This window comes from Musca autumnalis, unplaced genomic scaffold (assembly GCF_047663935.1).
Source record: "Musca autumnalis isolate F117 unplaced genomic scaffold, ASM4766393v1 scaffold_3, whole genome shotgun sequence".
Lineage (NCBI taxonomy): Eukaryota > Metazoa > Arthropoda > Insecta > Diptera > Muscidae > Musca > Musca autumnalis.
The window spans coordinates 82217652-82238972 of NW_027411866.1; the positions used below are offsets into that span (position 1 = coordinate 82217652).

Genomic DNA, 21321 nt, shown 5'->3' on the forward strand with positions numbered 1-21321 from the left:
CATACATAAAGCTCATTTACTCCAAGAAAGGGATCTTATTAAAAGCTTCGAGCGCGTTAGTATACATGAAGAAAACAAAGCAGCAAATAAATAATATGTTTGGGTGCAAACAGATAATATGTTTGGATCCAAACATATTATTTGTTTACAACAGTCCCTAACACAACATATGTTTGGATCCAAACATATTATTCGTTTGCACCCAAACATATTATTTGTTAACTGCATTTTTTTCCGTGTAGTTTTCCAATTGAAGACCAATATAAAACTCGACTGCAGTGCCGTTTCATAAACATTAATTACCTTTTTTTCAAATAAATATTTTCTGAATTTAACTAATTTAATATTAATTAACAATATTTCATTTTTTATATCTTCTTCTCTGATAAAAATGTAAATTAAATACCAAAATAATTTAAAATTACAAACGTCGTTGGCCATTACACACCTACACTGTTTTAAAGATAGGTATTTACTTTAGTCGTATTTAATGGCATCGCTCAAGCAGGCCATTATAATTGCCTCTTATTTTTCGCCCATTTAATTAACATTTTTAATTTGCATAACGTTAAATGAAGACACAACAAAATTGTGTACTGACCATAAAATATAAAATATCTGCTGTTTCCGTTTGGCCATAAATTAATAAATAAAGTGGTTATGCAGCAGCGGTATTCCGTCCGGTAGACTTGTTTACCGTCGTCGTCATTTTAGTCCATTCTACATATTAAATGAACAATGAATGAGACATCATAATAATTGTCAGAATGGTAATTAAAAGTGCTGCTTATGGAACAGCTTGACAAAGTGATGGAAGGATAACTTTACACAAATCCTGTTGAAGGCTAGCCATCCATCCTTCCATGAAGTTAGTAAAGTTTGCTAAGACCACGATTACCATTTATCATGTGACAAATGATTAACGATTATTGCAAAGAAGAAGAGGAAAAAAATAACTGATTGCCTTTATCCTGTCAACAATATTGATGAAGGCGAAGTTGTTAGCTAATCACCAAATGGCGATTAAATTGTTAACTAACGGAAGTGATATGGATAAGACTATTTTCAAAGACAGCTTATTTATAAATAAAATAATTGAAGTGAAAAAACAGAAAAATTGAATTGAATGGGGAATGTTTATTATCATTTGAAAGAACTTTCAATGACATTTATTTTTTAATTTTTTCCAGATTATATCTAACAAATATTGGCCGAGGCTACGTCTCAGACGGTCCATCCGTTGCGTCCAATTTTCAATGACTCTTTCAAGCTTTTCGACTGGTAACTGGCGAATGGCACGTCTGATGTTTTCCCCCAAGACCGGAATCGAAGCGGCTTTTTCCTCATACAATATTGACTTTACATATTCTCACAGGAAAAAGTCTAACGGAGTGATATGAGACGATCATGGTGGCCAATCGACTGGTTCAAAACGTGCTCACCGATGTGTTCTTTCAATAAATCCATTGATTGATGCGATGTGTGGGAAGTGTCGCCGTTTTGTTAAAACCAAATGTCGCCGAGATTACGAGCTTCAATTTCAGACATCAAATAGTCGGTTATCACGGCACATCATTTTGAAGAAATAGGGTCCGAAGATGCCACCGATCCACAAACTGTTATTTCTTCTGCAGGAAGAGGCATCTCTTGTGTCTCTTTAAGTTGCTCTTCTTCCCAAATGTTGCAATTTTGCTTCTTTACATACCTATAAAGCCAGAAATGTGCCTTATCACAGAACAAAATTAGGCTCGAAACACACTCCCCGTTTTAGAGGCGTAAGCTTTTCTATGATAAAATGTCAAACAGTACTAAACAAAAGTAACATAAACACGTGACACGAATCACGCACGATCTGTAAAAAAACGCTATTGAAAAAATGTACCTCTTGTTGAATCACCCGTAAACGTACCTCCCAATTTTAGGTACTTTGAGAATTTTAACTAAATTTTTACCAAACTAACTGTAATTTTAAAGGTTCTCAGTTGTCGCAAAACTTCTTTACCAAAAAAATCAACATAGGTCCATGTTTTGGCAAAGCCCCCATGTAACGATATCTCCTAATTTAAGGTATTGTGAACATTTTACCTAAATTTTCCCAGTTGTCACAAAACTTCACCGCCAAAAACCATCACCATAGACCCATGTTTTGGTATAGCCCCTATTTAACGGTATATATTTTAGGTATCTTGAGGATTGATTATAGCTACATATTTTGACCGAACTAGCGGCAATTTTAAATTTAAGGTCCCATTGGTCACAAAACTTCTACACCAATTTTTTTTCAATCCCACGGCGACAGGTTCTTCGATACCAGATTGACCCTGAGCCACCAAACACTCGTGTTCCGGCCAGAGGATGTTACCTCAATGTCAAATGTTCGTATTTATATCGTTTTTTCTGTGTTGGGAACAGACTATCCTGGAATGCCTGTTCCGGTTTCTTTTGGTCCGTGCCGGGGCGGAGGAATACCCAGGACCAATGTATATGTGCTCAGTTTGTCAAATCCGCATCCACCACACACATTCTTCGGTGAGAAGTAATAGATGCCGGAAGTGGGTGCATCTTAGGGCTTGTTCTGGACTCATCCATGCGAGGGACTACAGCAAAGAATATGTCGCTGCATGTTGCGTGAACACATCCGGCAGTGAGTCGTCATCGTCAGCAGAACACGCGTACTCCCGGATAAAGGCCGAACATTAGCCCGCTATTGGAAGATCATAACCGTGTGGTCCTGCAGGACTTTAATGCTTATCATGATTTGTAGCATTCTGTCCCGTCCTTTCTCTTGGGTCAAACCATCTCCTCATAATTGTCTCTATTAGCAGATCGCCCGAATTCATAACATCTGAAGACCTCACTTTCATCAATCATAGAAAAGCTAATTGGTCTATTTTCACAGAGTTCACTAATCACAGCTTTAGAGATCCGCCCAACCCTTATAATGTTTGGGTAGCAAAAAGGACATTCCGAGACATCATCACTGCTGCAGCCGCTTGCTGGTCTAACACCCGAAGTGAGACCAAACTTCCCAGAAGAGGCGATGGGATAAACCAATTGGCGTGATGAGCTTCATTGAGCCCGGCCCAGTGACTCCGGAGTCACGGAGCTGACACTGGAAGTCAACTGGTTGGTCGGTGCGAATAAGCGGAACAAGTGGCTAAATCATCTGAAGAGTTCCAACATTGATCCTGGAATAAGTAAATTGTGGAGAAAAAGGAAGAGAGGACTTCAGTCACGTTTGCCGACGTTACGCTGCCTGACCCGAAGTGGTGCGGAAGTTATTTAAATCGATAATACCTTGGACATATCATGAGGCATTCAAAATATAAAGTCTTGAAGCATATTTTAAAATCAAAAATAGAAGGAAAAAATCCTAAAGGTCGAAAGGAATTGTCTTGGATTGCAAATATTCAAGAATGGACTGGAATACGAGACGTAGGATACCTATTATGCGCTGCCAGAAGTAGAGACATGTTTGCCGATATTGTGAATAATCTATGAATTTTTTTAAAATTTTATTTAAAATCAAAGTATCATTGTAATTGTATTGGTTGCCAATATTCGTCAAACGATACAATACAATTCGAGCTCCGCAGAAATCACTCTGTCAGTCCGGCGGTGTTCGATTAAAATGAAAAGAGTACTACGTCTCATTAGATCTCTTCCTGTCGAGAAGGAACCACCACAATTTACAATGTAAAATGTTACGACTGCGATCAGGAACGCTTAATCGTTTAAAGTTTTAGGACATGGGGGAATTTCCATGGTAATGTTGAAACAGTTGAATGAGCCGGGAGCCGAATATCACACCAAAGTCCGCAACCCGTCGCTAGGCACACACATTGTTCCCGAAGTCTGGAAATGGGGAGGGTGGTCCCTCTACTGGAGCCAGGCAAGGATGCCAACAGAGTTACTATCATACCGATTTCACGTTTAAATCCCGTAGCAAAGACTCGACTTTACTCCTTCCCAGCGTAAGAAACAACTACCCATTTGAGGATCATCAGCATGGGTTCCGTAAGCAGCACTGTACGTTAATCAACTATATGTGTGAACGTCAGTCGTTCATGGAATTCAGAAACAAGAAGTCCAAGACCCATAGTGTGAAGCAGGGAGTTCACCAAGGTAGGATGATATCTCCAGAATTGTTTAACTTCTACCTCTCCTATATTCTGCTCCCTACGTATGGCATTGAGATCGTAACGTATGCGGATGATTGATCGATCTTGGCTTCCCTGATGTCATTTGTGAAAGGATGAACTCCTCTTTGAGTGTTCTTACTAAATTTTTCGACGCGAGAAATATTCATATATCCACTAAATCTACATACACTCAGTTCGGCGGCAATGGTGAGAATAGAGTTGAATGTCGTGGTCGATGGTAGCAGAATTCCGACCACAAACTTTCCCAATCATTCAACAACATGTTCATGTCATCCGCGCAGGCTACAGCTACTTGCGACAAACTGAGAGGTAGGAACGCGATCCTCAAGTCCCTAGCCGGCAGATAAAGAAACCTTGTTGACCACATATGTATAATGCTCTGTGGTAAGCTATGCGGCGCCAATATGGTCCTCGAATATAAGTGCAACGCGATGGTGGAAAAATACTCAAACCCGTCAGAATACCGCTCTGAGAACTGCAATAGGGTTCCTCCTTATGTCGTCAGTTGACCATCAACTGAGAAGACAAAGTTTCTTGTAGTACTACAACACAATTACATGCTTTCGGTACAGTACTTGCTCCGGTTTTACCGTAAGAGCCATCCTAATCACAATATGGTGCTCACAAAACTTCTCGACCAAAAACTGTGGACTTAGAACTACATTTTTCACTATACCCTCCCCCCTAATAACGGTACCGTTCTATTTCAGGAATTTTGAAGTTTTATCCATATTTTTCTTTCTAAATTGGCTGTAATTTGACATTTAGGATTCCCAGTTATCAGAAAACTTCCACACCGCAAATTATGGGCGCACAGTGATTCAGGAATCGATTTTCTTGGCCAAAACCCCAATTTTTTGTCGTCACCGATTATTAATTTCCATATGGGATTCGATAGTTAATATATTGAAACTAGGAAAACCAGAAAATTAGGTCAACATATAGGAAGGTGTGGGCGTGGCGTGCTCCTAAAGACGACCCTTTTTACGCAATTTTAGAAAATACGTCATTTTTGAACATTTCTGGAGAAAGAAATAGTTATTTCTCGGAAACTATAACAGATATTTTGTTCATTGTTTTTTGTTAGGTAGTCAAGACTGTTGTCCTTAAGAACAGTTTCAAATAAATTGTCGTAGTGTTTACATGAAGTAAGCTATTTTATTTTTCCTCAGGTACTAAATTTTACTGAAATTCCAATTTTAGTGGACTAAAACTTTCAGGGAATAGCTTGGAATAAAGTTCCGTTTTCACGGAATGATGCCCGAGAGTATCCCCTTTCAACACATGTGTACTTTTGTACCAGTCCCATTCCGACCGTTTAACACTTTTGTAATTTTTTTGAAATTATATTTGTGTTTTTTCATAGCGTTTCCCATATAAATTATAGCTTTTTACACAAATGGAAATTTTTTTAATATATTAGTTTTTATAAGAGTTATATGAGCACGATGCTCTTGAAGAAACTTTAAATGGAAGGTGCTTACACCTAGGAAGTTTTTGCGGACTCTGAAACTACAATGTTCATAGATGAGAAAAATCAAAAAACAAAACAATGCACTGACTGCATCACCCCCATATAAAACAATGTAAAGTACGATGTGCACTACCTAACTTTAAATGAAAACCGCTTACAAATGGGAAGTTTTTGCAGATTCTGAAACACAAATGTTAATAGATGATAAAAATCCAAAAATGAGAAAAAATTGCTGGAGGGATTTATAAATAAATCGCGGTCAAAGTTCACAATTTTTAGTTTATATTAGGTTTTTGCGATTTTGCTTGAAAATCGTAAGTTCTTTCGAAATGGGACTAAAGAAAATGTAGTAACTGTGAAAATTCTCTGCAAGATTGGCTTTCGTAATTTTTTCCTAGGTTGTACCATTTTTGACATATATAAGTAGAAGTTAGGAAATTACAGTCATAACATTGTTTTATAAGCAGGCGATACAGTCCGTGCATTGTCCCAATTTGAACTTCTATATCTTAAAAATGGTAAAGCCTACCACAATGTCATAAAGTCAATCTTGTAGAGAATTTGCACTGCTGCAACATTTTCTCTAATCCCATTTCGGTTTCCAAGCAAAGTCGTGAAAACCTAAAAAACATAAAATTGTCAACATAAATCGCGATTTATTTAAAAAACGCTCCGGCGATTTTTTGTTTTTGATTTTTCTCATCTATTAACATAATAGTTTCAGAATCCGCAAAAACGTCCTAGGTGTAAGCACCTTCCATTTAAAGTTGCTTCAATAGCACCGTGTGAGTTTTATGAAAATCCAAGGAGTATTTTCTTCTTCAAAAAAAAAATTAAATTTTATGATTTTTTGCTGTTGTTTGAGTTTTTTTGTGTTTTTGATGCAAAATATAACAAAAAACTCAAATTGTTTCAACTACTAGACCGAATTCGAATATTTTTAATGCATGTTATCTAATGTTATCTGTTATGTAATGGTTTATTTCCGTTTATATAATATTTGGACATGGTGGAATACAACCTGAAATCGGTCGGTACTTTTACATGGGGCTAAACAAAACATTGACATATCGTCGGTGTCATGCTTAAGTGTTCCATACGCCATTTTTGACATTTTGAGATAAAGGTACCTTACAAGGTTTTAAACCATGCTCTTTCAGATTTTTTGGTCGGATTTTCTATATCTCTTATAGTTTCTGAGATATTCAGATACCAGTATGTTCCATATCCGCTTTGTGACCCAAAAAATCTTGTCGTTTTGTTCCATATGCATAAAGCCTGGCGTATGGAACAAAACAACTTTAAACTTTTTAGTTCCATACCCATGTCGTTTGGCGTATGGAACAAAAAGAGACAAAAACGAATTGTTCCGCACCAAAAATGATGGCGTTTGGAACAAAAAATTGCCCATTTTTGCCAAATTACGGAAAAGTGTGGCGTATGGAACAAATTGTTTTAAAGGACTTGGTTTAAAAACTGAAGAATAATAGTTTCTAAGTCCAAACATTTTTGAATATTGTATTGTTACATGACAACGAAAATTTAGCAATCGTTTAGACAAAAAATTCCAAGTTTGAAGACAAAATTTTGATGTAAGTCCCCAAAAATATACGCAAAAACGTCCATTCGAATTGAAGCTAACCGACTACAAATATGGTATTATAAGAAAACCGCGTTTAAACGTTTTATGTTACCTTAGAAATGCAAAATATCAATCTGTTTTGTCCGATCGAAATTTTTATCACAAAAAAATAGTGATAAGTGGAGGAAATTCCTTAAATAAATGTTAAGGAAACCTATAATAATGGTCCTTATTGTATTTATATGAGAAAAATAAATGTTTCATTTAAAGTCCTGATTTTTTAAACTCCACAGTAGCACTTCATATAAGGGAGGTGGAACACGATTGATAAAAAGTGTTTTGGTTGAAATGTGACAAAACGTGTTCCATGTGACACAAACTGCCAAAAACATGAAAAAAAGATTCCGTGGAACAATTCAGCAACGTTTTGCAATTATAAAAAATTGCCATAACTTCTAGACTATCACAGATATCTGACTAAAATATACTACTGATATATTCTATGAGTTTAGTTAAGTAGAACTGAGCTCTTAAAGTATTGGATTATTGCACCATTTTTATCCTGTATGGCCTTAAACATTAACTTGAGTTTTTCTCGAATCAGGCAAATGGCGTATGGAACACTTAAGCATGACACCGACGATATGTTACCAATTTATGGCAAGGATATTTGTTTACCCTTCGAATATAAATGGATCCACAAGTCTACTGTAAGATGAAAGATGTTCTGAATAAGTAAGTTTGAATACGGTGCTCGAATTTCCCCACAACTCATTTTCTTTACACTGTCTTGGAGGGTTAAATTAGATTTGCCTCAAATACGATAACCTACTTTTGTGGATTCTTGTTCCATTAAAGTATTCATTGACAAATATTTTCTTTATAATCTTCCCTTTCCTTTTGGTTTGCTTCATTATGTCCTTCAAATCACCAATTATAAGGAATGGTACGACAGCGAATCCCTATTAAATACATATCGCTCATTTACTCAAAGAGTGACACATCTCAAAAAATCGAGTTTCGAGAAAAACGCGTTTTAAGTTGGCGATTGAAATTTGACTTCCGAACTTAAAAAGATTATTACACAAAAACTAAAATCACTACAGAAAGCTAGATATATATCAGTGCTGAATTTCTGAGCAAGATCAATCATGATTTGAAGTGTTAAAGTGCTTCATAACCTCGAACAACTTGTGTGTTGAATTATTGGAAACTCATAGTAAATGAGCTGTAACTCGTCGAGTTTTAGAGATATCAGCATGAAAATTTGACACAAGATAAAGCAGAAATCGCAGAAAAAATAAAAATTGTTAACTCAGAAAACGCATTTTTTGAGTTATGCCACTCTTTGAGTAAATGAGCGATATGCTTCTAAAGTTTAACAGAATAGTGATTTTTCATAAGAAATTAAAAAAATCAAAACCTTTAATCTTTCCCGCCTCCCATCAATATTTTTTTCCATTCCTATTTGTTCCACAGTAACTCAGTTTATAATAATCTCTTATCTTGCGTTTTATTTCATTTTTTTCTGAAACCACCATTTTGTCGTCGTCGCTGTTGTTTTCATAGTTGCGGTCAACACTATGTCCATTCATGTTATTGTATTTCTTATTTGTTTTAAGCCATTCTCTGTTTTCAATTTTTTGTTTTCTCTGTTTCTTTCAGGTCATGTGGGTGCGGCGAACATCGGAAAAAGTTTCATTGTTGACTGTGGGTAACGTCACCTACAGCAGTGACCCCAGGATACGTGTGAAATTTCAATATCCCAACAATTGGCGTTTGCTGATCAATCCCACCCAATGGGATGATGCGGGAATTTATATGTGTCAAGTCTCTACACATCCACCGCGGGTTTTTACAACAAATTTAACAGTTATAGGTATGTAACACTTGCAATCCATTTGCCATTGCTGGGTACTACGACTGGTAAAAAGGAAACATATGCCGGACCGTCGCTGTTGGTGCGGGTGGTGGTTAGCCAACACATAACCACTACCGCAGGACAAACATTAAAATAAATACAATTGAAATTGAAAACACATACATACATACATACATATTATATATGTGTGTAAATATTTCTGTATGCATGAATGCACATGTACTTATGTACGTACATATTTACATACATATAACTGTGTTTGTGTACAAAATAATTGCTGCCGTTTGTTTATGGTGAACGAGGCCAACTGTATGTCGTTTTCTATTAAAGGCATTTTACTGAAACATTCGATTCAATTTGATTGAAGTATTTCAAATGAAAATAGCGACAATTCTGTAAAAAAAACTATTACGTACATACATACTTGTTTTTTTTTTTAATGGAATTACATTGGACCATTTCTGCAATGAAAACATTTCAAATTTAAGATTACCACAGATAAAAAGAGATAAACTGGAATCGCAACCAATGTGTGGTTCTAGTATTTGTGTAAAATCCCCGAAAAAGAAATTTTACAATTACCTTGCGATTACCATATATCTTTAACTTAAATCATAAATCCGAAAATACGAGGTCTGATCTGATATTAAATTCACTTTTGAAAAGAAGAAAAAGTCAACGGGGTCCAAATCCGGTTGTAGTTGTTGTAGCAACGCATATATGTTCGTTCGTGTATTATTTCAATTATCAGATTCTGGTTTCTCTATATCCAGAATCAATAATGCAACCTGCACTGGTGGCGCCCATAAAGAATCAAGAGACAGGTGAGTGGAGTTAGCTGGACAGCTAAACAAATGTGGTCCCAATCCACATGCAGGGCATGTGTTGGTTATCGTGGCATGAATGCGGGCCCAATGCGAATTGAGGCGGCTGCATCGTGCGCCAAGGCACTCGTGTTTGCCTTGGCAGCTGGCGTTCTTCTGCTGCGATGGATGGAGGATGGTCTCCAAGTACGGCATTCACACTATATCTCTGTACTGCCTGCGCAACCATGTCAGTGTGAATGCTATCCAAGCCTGCCTGATCAGCTCGTTGATCTAGATGTTCTCTCTTATGCCTTTGAATCTCTCTCTCTCTCCCTAGATCATGAAGATCTCTCCTGACGTGCCTGGGTGGGGAAGCCTGTCTGTTAAATCGTGACAGGAATGCTCACTGCGATAACATCCAAGCAGGTACTGTATCGACAACATCTTGTTGTGTGACGCACGGGTAAAACCTTCGCCTCCTCATGAAGATAGTCCACTGGTGTCATGAGAAGGCACCCTGTTTCAGGACGGCATTCTGGCAGCTTTGAATCTTCTTCCACTGCGTAGCGCTAACATTTGCATACCACGCTGACGCCGCATAGCTTACCACAGACCAGTCTATTGCGTTGTAAGAAGTCATCAAGGTTTCTTTGTCAGCACCCCAAGCGCTGCCGGCCAGCGACTTGAGGACCTTTTTCCCAATTCTGATCTTATTGCAAATATCTGTGACTTGCGCGGATGACTTAAACATGCTATCTAACGTTACACCCAATATTTTGGTATAGTTAGTGGTCGGAATCAGTACACCATCGACCTATATGTTCAGTGGTAGCCTCATTTCAGCCGTCCAAGTGATAAACAGTGTGGCAGTGGATTTAGCGGCGGATATTTTCATATTCCTCAGATGGAAGAACTGCACTAGGTCAGCTATGTAGACATTTAACCTATCACATATGTCATCGACGATATAACCAGATGCCAAGATCGTACAATCATCCGCATACATTACGATTTCTATGCCGCCCGGAGGGAGTGGCATTTTAGAAAGGTAGAGGTTAAACAGTTCCGGAGATATCACCCCTCCTTGGGGAACTCCCTGTTTTACTCTAGGTGGCTTGGGCTTCTTGTGTCGGAATTCCACAAACGACTGGAGTCCGCACATATAGTTGATAACCCAACGTTTCAAACATGGCTGGAGAGTAGTCTTCTCTATATCCTCGAACAGCTTGGCATGGTTGACTGTATCGAAGGCCTTCGATAGTTCGCCAGCTACCATGACAATTCGGTCGCACGGCCTGTTCTGGTTCAGTCTTCTACTGATATGTGTGGATATGTCGTATTAGATGTTGTACTATGCATTTTCCGAAATCCATTTTGCATCTAGTATCTTTGGTACTGGCGACATGAGTGAAATCGGCCTGCACGATTCCCCTCTGCGGGCATGCTTGCCAGGCTTCAGTACCGGGACCACCCTGCCAACTTTCCAGGCTTCTGGTACAATATGAGTGGGTAAAGATAGGTTGAGAACACTTGTAAAACATTCAACTCCGGTTTCATCCAGTTGATTAAGCATTCCATCGGTACAATCCCACGGCGGACGGTTCTATGCACCGGATTGACTCGGAGGAATCTTTGAACAGGGGCCGTCAACTCAACAATTATGTGTTTTTCCAAGTCCGGTGAATACCGTAGTTTAGACATGATACCGGTTTTGTTTTGGCCAAAAACTCACGCACAAGCATCAATGTGTGAGATGGTGCGTTACTGACGAAACGTGCAAACGGCGCATAAGTTAATGGCGATATTCCTTATTCGACGGGTTGTAACCACATAGCTACTGGAGTAAGTTGTGTAGGTTTAACAGAGCAGTTGAAAAAGTGAAGTGTGTCGTGCGTGCTCGTACGCATGCTGGATAGATGTTTTGTACATTGTCATCAATCCTTGTCCCATAGGTATTTAGACGGCTACACCATCACGAACGTAGCTGAGCCAAAATTACTCTTGTTTGTCGTGGCAGCATACATTCTTCAACTGCTGTAGATGGGGGATGTACTCGGAGAACCGCATTAACACGATAGTTGTTTGTGGCATCTGCGACTGCATCTGTATGAATGCTATACCAAACCTGCTTGATAGGCTTGCTGATTTAGGGGTATTTCTCACCATATGGTGATTAGTAGTCACTCACGGTCACACCAGAGCAATTACTGCAACATTATGTTCAACAAAGTTTCTTAACCTGCGCCCCAAGTGCTATCGGCTAGGGACTTGAGGACTTTGTTCATTCATCTTAGCTTGCCGCAGATACTTGTACTATGAGCGGACGACGTAAACATGCTACCAAATATGGCCACTAGAATATTGTAGTAGTTATTGGTCGGAATTCTACCACCATCGACCATGACATGCAACTCAGTGCTCACCTCTGTGGTGAACAGAGTTGCCGTATATTTAGTGGCAAATATTTGCATTTTCTTAGCCTGGAAAAAATGTGATAAGATCAGTCAATTAGGAGTTCAGCCTTTCACAAATGACATCAGTGAAGGTACCTGACGCCAAGATCGTACAATTATCCAGATACGTTACTATCTCAATGCCGCCTGAATACACGAAAGGTAGAGGTTAAACAGTTCCGGAGATATCACAGCACCTTGGGAAATTATACGGGGCTTGGACTAGTTCTTCCTGAATTCCTCTGAACGTTTGTCCGGTGGGTAGTCTGTTCTATATCCTCAAACAGCGTAGAGTGCTTGACAGTATCAAAGGCTTTTTATAAGTCGAGCGCCACTAACACTGTCCTATCACACGGCTTGTTCTAGCTGAGTCCTCGAATAATACGTGTGGAGATGGTATGCAGCGTTGTTGTCGTGCAGCTTACGGAACTGATGCTGATGATCGGCGACTAGATAGCTATTTCTGGCGCTTAGGAGGAGTAAAGCCTCAAGAGTATTTAACTGGCGTTAGTAGACGAAACACAATGTCCATTTTGCAAACTTCGGCTCATCCAGCTGTCTCAGCATTACCATGGAGATTTCATCAGGGTCCAACGCTTTGGAAGATTTAGCGTCCCTGTGGGTATTCGCAACATCGTCCAACTCTAAATTGTGTTTGTTCATCCTCGGCAGGAAGTTTAACATAACTTGTGGACTTCTTCGGATCAGTCAGCCTAACGTCGTCACACGCGACTGGAGTCCTATCTTCGTTTTTCCGTTGCCCACAATATATTTATTCCAGCTCCAATGTTGCCACTTGTTCCACTTATATTTACCGACCAACCTGTTAACTTCCAGTTTCAGCTTCCTGAGTCTGGAAACGACGAAGCTTATCAAGGTCATTCGCTAATCCCGCCCACCCGCTGGTAAATTTTGTCTCACTTCCTGTTTTGGACCAATAGGTATCGGACGCCCTCTTTGGTATCCGAACATCAGAAGGGTTGGGTAGATATCAGAAGCGGTGATTAGTGAACTCTCTGAAACTAGGCTAATTAGCTTTCACACGATTGATAAAAGTGCGCTGTTTAGATTTAGCCACTTTTTCCGCATATGCTCACCGAACAAGCTGTGGACTTCCAGTGTCACATCCCTGACTCTGGGGTCACTGGGGATGGGTCAAATAAGTTCATTACGCTCATTTGCTAATCCTGCTGCCTTTGCTGGGATATTTGGTCTCACTTCTAGTTTTCGGCCAGCAGGTGTCGGAACATGGTCTCTGCTCCCCGAGCATCTCTGAATTATCAATCCCATGATTGATGAAAATACGGCGTCCGGAGGTAATGAAATCGGGAGGTCTGCTGATGGAAACAATTATGGGGGGATAGTCTGACTTGTTGCCAGGTAACGTCATGTGTCAAACAAAGTGACACGATGGTTATAACTGGCGAACACTCTCCGATTATTCTGATAAGAGAGTCCACACTGACCGTGCAATACGTATCAACCTTCTCATTGCCGAGAGCAAAATGCCAAAACTCATGAAGTCCCCTAAGCCCTCTCGGTTATGACCTTCCAAAAGTAGGCAAATGTTGGACCTGTAACCTGCAGTACAGTTATTTATAGGCGGGATGTATACGTTAACTTACGGATAGGTTTGAATCATAGAAAGTTAATACCCAACCTAAACTTCTAGAGCGATCCTTCCTGAGTAAGTTGTAACCATCACAGCGCTGTAAGCTGCTGTTGCTATTGAGCTTGATTTCGGGCACCGCCGGGACTATGATGATCTTCCGACTCATAAAATCCACTACTTCCTCGATCTTACTTCGGAGTCCATTGCAATTAAATTGCAAAAGTGATGTATTTTCAGGGATTGGAACGACAACCGCTGGTATTAAGTGCTGGGTGTGCGGCTACTGTTGGGGGTCTGCGGGGAGTGTCGTATTCTGATGACGACTCCCTGGGGGCTGTGTTCACGTAGCGTGCAGAAACAGAACCCTAGAGATGCACCCACTTCCAGCATTTGCTGCATCTCACCGGTGTTTGAGTCTGGTAGATGCGGATATGACAAACCGAGCACGTCCATATTGGTATTGGTTTTTCTCCGTCCCGGCAAGGACCAAATGAATCCGGAGCAGTCATTCCGATATATGCTGCTCCCAACACAGAAAAACGGTACAAATAGAAACATATGTACATAGAGGCGATGGCGAAAACACGGGTGTTGTAACGTTCCGGGTCAATCCGGTATCGAGGAACCCTCCACCATGGGAATGGTTGCACTTCATCAATGACTCCAACGAAAAAATTTTTCATTTACCTTATGTCACCTCAGTGTTAATATTTCCCTGTTCGCAATTGAAATCAGCTGGCTACATTAGGAAGACCGTTATCTGTCTGGGAGAGAAGTTGTGTTTACATTGCCACACGAACTTTTGTTTACTGTTCCACAAAGAGACTTCAATCCCTGTCCCACCCAGAAGCTTCGTCGTCCAGACCCACACAGAGACTTCCGTCCCCCTGTCCCAGACATAAACTTCGGCTTTCTGTTCCTCGTTGTAAATTGTAATATTCCTTCCAAACGTACACTGAACAAAATAATTACTGCATTTCAGGAATAGTGTTCATAAAGTCTTGCCAAGGTTCATTTCATTTATTGCATTTCATGTATTGATTTTTTTGAGAGATTGAAAAAAAACAATTTTGGCGAGTTGTTTTTGTTTTTATTGACAAACAACAACATCACCACACACCACCAATCAAAGCAGAGAAAAATTTTGCTGCTTTTTATTAATTATTATTATTTATTTTGTATTATTGTAATTTACCGTTTCTTCCAATGATTTTCACTGTAGTTGTTATTGTCTTGTGAGCATAGCAGAACAATACGAACAATATGTACATACATGTTGAGTCTATCAGCACTCGGTTGAGTGCTGCCTATATATTCAAGAAATTAAAAAATTGTAGATGCGAACTTTAACTAAAAACAATTGTTGCGACCAAAAGTGGTAGTTGAGGTATGTGGTAATGGTGTGTATGTGTGTGTTGTGGTTTGTTGATATAGTCTCAATGTGAAGGTGAGACGATGATGGTCAATGCGTTGGTGAGACGAGGAGACCATTCAAAAGGAAAAGAGAACAATGTTGAGAGGATTTACCAAAGAAGAGAGGAAATATGAGAGCAAAGTAGGGAAAAATAGGAAAGTGATTTTGCATCTCATGAAAATCTTACATATTTTTGAAAAAATAGTGGCTTTCGGATGGATATAGGAAACTGCACATGTATCTTATTTGAGGTACCTGTACAGTATGAAAAAAACTACATTACGAACGAAAATATGTAAAAATTCTTGAAATATTTTTTTGCGTATATCATGTTTAGGACATCGCTTTAAGTTACATCATCCCTCACAAAAATTTTTTATTATGAGTATTTGACAATTTTACTGCTCCTATTTACCACGACATAATATTTTTAGTGGGCAAGTCCATGCTTCTAAAAGATCCTACGGTTACCAAATAAAATTGCACTAATACCCAATTTAAGTAAACTTCTCAGATAGTGTTAAAATTTTAATAGAGAGTATCCATGTGATAACGATTGATAGATGTAGACTCCAGGTAGTTATTGTGGTCTCTATTACAACTCCATTTTATTCTTCATACTTCCCTCGATTATAGCCCGAATATTCCAAAAATCCCGTCGTGTTCGTGTACTACATGAAGGATTATGGATTTTTTTCCTGTAGACTATGTCGATTGGATCAGTCAGTGGCAGAATATTTTAGGGGCGCCAAAGATTTGTAACTACTAAACTAATCTAATAAAGGATTGTGAAAACAGTACCCCCTCTCATTGCAGATAACGGTTTTAAAATCACTTAACTACAAATTTATGTACATACATACATATGTATATCCCCAACAATATATTTTTGCTTGTCCGAGCAATATTTTCCTTGGTTTTTTAATAAAACATATCCCCTGCTATTATTTCCAGCAGATGTTACAAATCACACAGATATAAACAAAAGTCTGTCTGTATTCTCTCACTTTCCTCATCTTCCCATTCACCAAGCGACCGACCCAACTCAATTGTTTATTTTGCGGAGGAGTTATATGATGGTGCAGCAAAAAAGATATTAAATCGTATATCGTTCTACTTCACTCTCTCTCTCTCTCTCTCTCTTGAGGGTCAAACTAAAGTGCCACATGAAAGTGAAATAAAACGTGCTTTATATTTATGATGGTCGGCGCGGTCGGTCAATGATGCCATACACACTTAGATCCATGGTTGAATGCAAAGGCAAATAGGGGCAAATTAATCAAAATGCTTTAACGATTTTCATTAAAATAAATTAATTTCATCACTGACCATTGTTACAACCGACTGGTAAGCGAGTCGGTATAAAAATAAACTCTCAATTTTTATGGTCACTTAGAGGAGTTTATTCATCCCAAGAACAAATCGTCGGTGTCATGCTTAAATGTTCCACACGCCATTTTCCCGTTTTGAGATAATCGCATTTTAGAGTTTTGCGTCACAACTGCGTGGTGCTGACTAAAGAAAATATTTATATTTTTTACTTAAATTATTAAAAATACTATGTAGAACATATTTGCAAAAATTTAGAGAAATACGTATTGGAATATAAAAGTTATAGAGACTTTATTAAGAATAGAATATTTGTCGATTTGTTCCATAATCGCACTTATGACACAAATGTGAAATATTTTACCTTTTTTAAATATTAATTTCATAACTGAAAAAATGTAATCTTTCGCGTCGACGCGTGGATATCTCGGAAACCAGTGCAGATTATAGAAAGCCGAACAAAAATTCATAAAGAGCATACCGGAAAACCCTAGAAACCACATCTATCTCAAAAAGTCAAAAATGGCGTATGGAACACTTAAGAATTACACCGACGAAATGGCAATGGATGGGATAAAATAAAAGCCAATCGAAATGATGTCTTCATAACTCACCCACAATATTTTTAATTTTATTGGTTGTTTGTGAAATGAATAGAAAACAAAATGAGACATACAGACATAATGGATAATAAAGCTACTTAAAGTAAAAATTAGGGTTGAATTAACCGGCTACTTTCTTCGATTAGTATAAGCAATTAGAAATTATTGTTTTGTATACCCTCCAATATAGTATGGAGGGTATATCAACTTCGTTTTCCGTTTGTAACGCATTGAAATAATCATTTCCGACCCTATAAAGTATACATATTCTTGATCAGGGAAAAATTCTAAGTCGATATGTGAATTTCCGTCCGTGTGTTGTAATGACTCTACCATCCACAAAATTTGAGGTAGGACGCTGAAAATTTGGGAAGATGCATGCGTCTTTTGTTTCTATTATTGGCTATATCGATCCACGTTTTGGTATAGTCCCCACATAAGGGTACCTCCCGATTTCATGTATTTTGCCGGTTTTAGTCACATTTTCCCAAAATTTTCGCCAATCCACGATGGGTCCAATGACAGGTTTTTGAGGCAAAAAGTCATTTTTTCAAGTCAATGATTAAAATCAAATAAGCACGTAATTATATTCTTAACACTTTCAAACCTCCAAAACCAAAAAATTACAATCTGGCAACGGCCCACGCTGACATGCCCAGCTTTCAAAGATGTCATAATTTTCATTCCCTTTATATCTGGCATTCAGTCGAAATTAACCCTCCGTCATGCACATGTATCTGGCCAGATATTTTACGAATTCAAATGTGATTTAAATATATTTCTAAATATTGTAAGGTATCGTTTTATGAAAAACACATTAATAAAAACAACAACAAAAATTTATGTAAATTTTTTCATCTATACATCGTATACGTAGCGCATGTATCTGACCAGATACACACTCAGTTTGTATGAAGAGTTCTGTAGTTTATTGATATATGTATTTCTAACGAAATGAGAAAGGATCGTTCTCGTCCTGTTTTGTCATCGCTATTTGGATTCCACGAAAATTTGGTATCAATTTGCAGCTACGCGCTAAAAAAAAAATAAATATGTGAACCTACTTTCGACAGTTCATTTTACGAAACATTGTGAAGGGGAAGCAATGAAACCCGAAGCAATTATCTTTTACACGGGTTAAGCATGTACTAAGAACAAAAAAGAGAACATATATATCTGGCTGGCGTGATAACAATATAACAATATAATATTATCACTAAAATAGCATATTTTTCATATAAATGTACTGAAATACATACTGTATCTGGCCAGATACATGCGCTACGTACGTGACTATCGGAACATGTGCATGACGGAGGGTTAAACAATTTAGATATTTTGGCGCCAAAACCTGATCTGTTGATATTATATATTTTTTAAAAATGGAAAATACGGGTGGTATGTAAATTAAGATTATTACTAAAAATATAAATCTAATATTAGATATAGTAAATTATTTGTTGCGTCAGCAAGTGATGTTTTTTGATGTAGTCTGTGGTATCATCAATATCAGCTTTATTTGCGCTCATGCTCCCACTGAAGACAAGGAAGAACAGGCCAAAGATATATTTTACGAGCGCTTAGAAGAAACTTATGACCGGTGCCCTGCCCATGACATTAAAATTATACTAGGCGATTTAATGCCAAAATTGGAAAGGAGAATATCTTTGGCCCAACAGTCGGGAAATTCTGTCTTCACAGTGAAACATCTGACAATGGTATGAGGCTGATAGACTTTGCAGCTGCAAGAAACATGGTAGTTAGCAGTACCAGATTTAAGCATCTCGATATTCATAAGGGCACCTGGCTGTCGCCAGATCAAAGAACAAGAAATCAAATTGATCACGTTGTGATAGATGGAAGACATGCATCAAGCGTGTTGGATGTACGATCGTTCCGAGGTGTAAACATAGACTCGGACCACTAGCTTGTTGCAGCAAACGTGCGTACCAGATAAAACGTAGCAAACAAAGTGCGAACAGACACAACAAGGAAGTTGGAAGCGGCAATCGCATCAGATAGTCACAGCATATTCCACTCAACTGGCCCAAGTGCTTAATCAAAGCACTCCGCGTCCCGATAACATATCAGGACAATGGCAAACATTGCCCACTCCATGCAAACAGCTGTAAAATCAGTATTTGGATACCAGAGACCTCCACAAGGAATCCATGGTATGATCAGGAGCGTCGTGCTGCTACCGAAGAGAAAAATGCAGCATATAGGGCTACTTTACAATCAGTAGCAACGCATAGCGCACGAGAGAGGTATCCGGAGAAAAGGAGAGAGGATAAACGTCTTTTCCGCAGGAAAAAGAAAGGATGGAAAACCGGGAGTGTGAACAAATCGAGATGTACAGGAGACAGAATGAAGTCCGAAAATTCTACCAAAGAAACATCAAACTGATGGCTTTGGAACTGGCACATCCTCCTGTAGAGACCGGCAAGGTAATCCGGTAACTGATACAGACAGTGTGCTAAGGATATGGAAAGATCATTATTCCAAACTGTTGGTATCCAATAGTAGCAAAGTCGACTAAGATGCCACAGATCCAATTCCAGAAGATGGTATTGAATGAATACCAACCGGCCAAGATGAGGTAAAGACAGCAATAATCCGGCTGAAGAATACTAAGGCAGCAGGAGCTGATGGCCTACCAGGCGAGCTGTTTAAAACCGGAGGCGATACGCTGATAAAGTGTATGCATCAGCTAGTTAGCTCCATCTGACAGGAAGAACGCGTACTCGACGATTGGAACCTGAGCATTCTGTGTCCCGTCCATAAAGAAGGAGATAAGAATTTATGCTCCACATATTGGGGCATAAGTCTTCTCCCTATCGCCTACAAGGTAGTGTCAGGGATATTGTGCGAACGACTAAAGCCCATGGTCAACGAAATAATTGGACCATACCAATGCGGCTTTAGACCTGGCAAGTCCACCATTGACCATATATTTACCCTACGGCAAATCCTGGAGAGGACCCAAGAGATGCAGATCGACACCTACCACCTTTTTGTCGATTACAAAGCAGCCTTCGACAGCCCGCTATGTTCAAAGGTATTCCAAGCCATGTCTGAATTTGGTATCCCCGCAAAGCTCATTCGGCTTTGTAAAATGACTCTAACTGACACAAGATCTTCAGTTAAAATAGGAAAGAACCAGTTGTAAGCGGTTTTTATTTAAAGTTAGTTAAGGCGCACCGTCAGTCAGTGCATTGTCTCAATTTGAACTTTGAACTATATCTAAGAAATGGTAAAACCTACAAAAATATCATAAAGGTCAATGTTGTAGAAAATTTTTACAGCTACAATATCTTCTCTAATCTCATTTCGATACGACTTGCGATTTCCAAGCAAAATCGTGAAAACCTAAAAAAACTAAAAATATGAACATAGACCACGATTTATTTAAAAAGCTCTCCGGCGATTTTTGTTTTTTTTTTTTATTTTTCTCATCTGGGAACATTGTAGTTTCAGTATCATCATATTATGGAGGGTATAATTAAATTTGTCATTCTGTTTGTAATACATCGTAATATATTCTTGACCAGGGTAAAATTCTACGTCGATATAACCATGTCCGTCTGCCCGTCCGTCCGTCTGTTGAAATCAAGATACAGCTCGCAATTTTAAAAATAGAGCTTTGTAATTTGGTATAGAAGTTTATGTTACTCTTAGGATGTTTGGTATTACAAATGGGCTACATCGGTCCACGTTTTGATATAGCTCCCATCGAACGGTACCACCCGATTTTCGGTATTTTGAAGGTTTTACCCTCATTATCACAACGAAATGGCAGAAATTTGGTACTTAGTCTTCGTCTGGGGTATAAAACGTTTCCCCAGAAATTTGTCGGTACAGGTCTACGCCTTAATATAGCCCCCATAAAATGGTATCTCCCGATTTTAGGTATTTTGAAGGTTGTGGCCATGATAACCCACCAAAATGGGTGAGATTTGGTAAGTAATCTTTGTTAGGAGTATTCAACTTTCCCCTCTAAATTT

At 38.6% G+C, this 21321-nt stretch overlaps 1 protein-coding gene across 4 annotated transcripts in view; it reads left to right on the forward strand.

The window, feature by feature from the left end:
- Window positions 1–21321, forward strand: part of dpr18 (defective proboscis extension response 18) — a 567617-nt gene that overhangs the window by 393534 nt on the left and 152762 nt on the right. For all 4 annotated transcript variants that reach the window (XM_073977849.1, XM_073977846.1, XM_073977847.1 and 1 more), the window contains one exon: window positions 8885–9098. In XM_073977849.1, the coding sequence (XP_073833950.1) occupies window positions 8885–9098 (214 nt within the window). The remainder of the gene's footprint in view (window positions 1–8884; window positions 9099–21321) is intronic.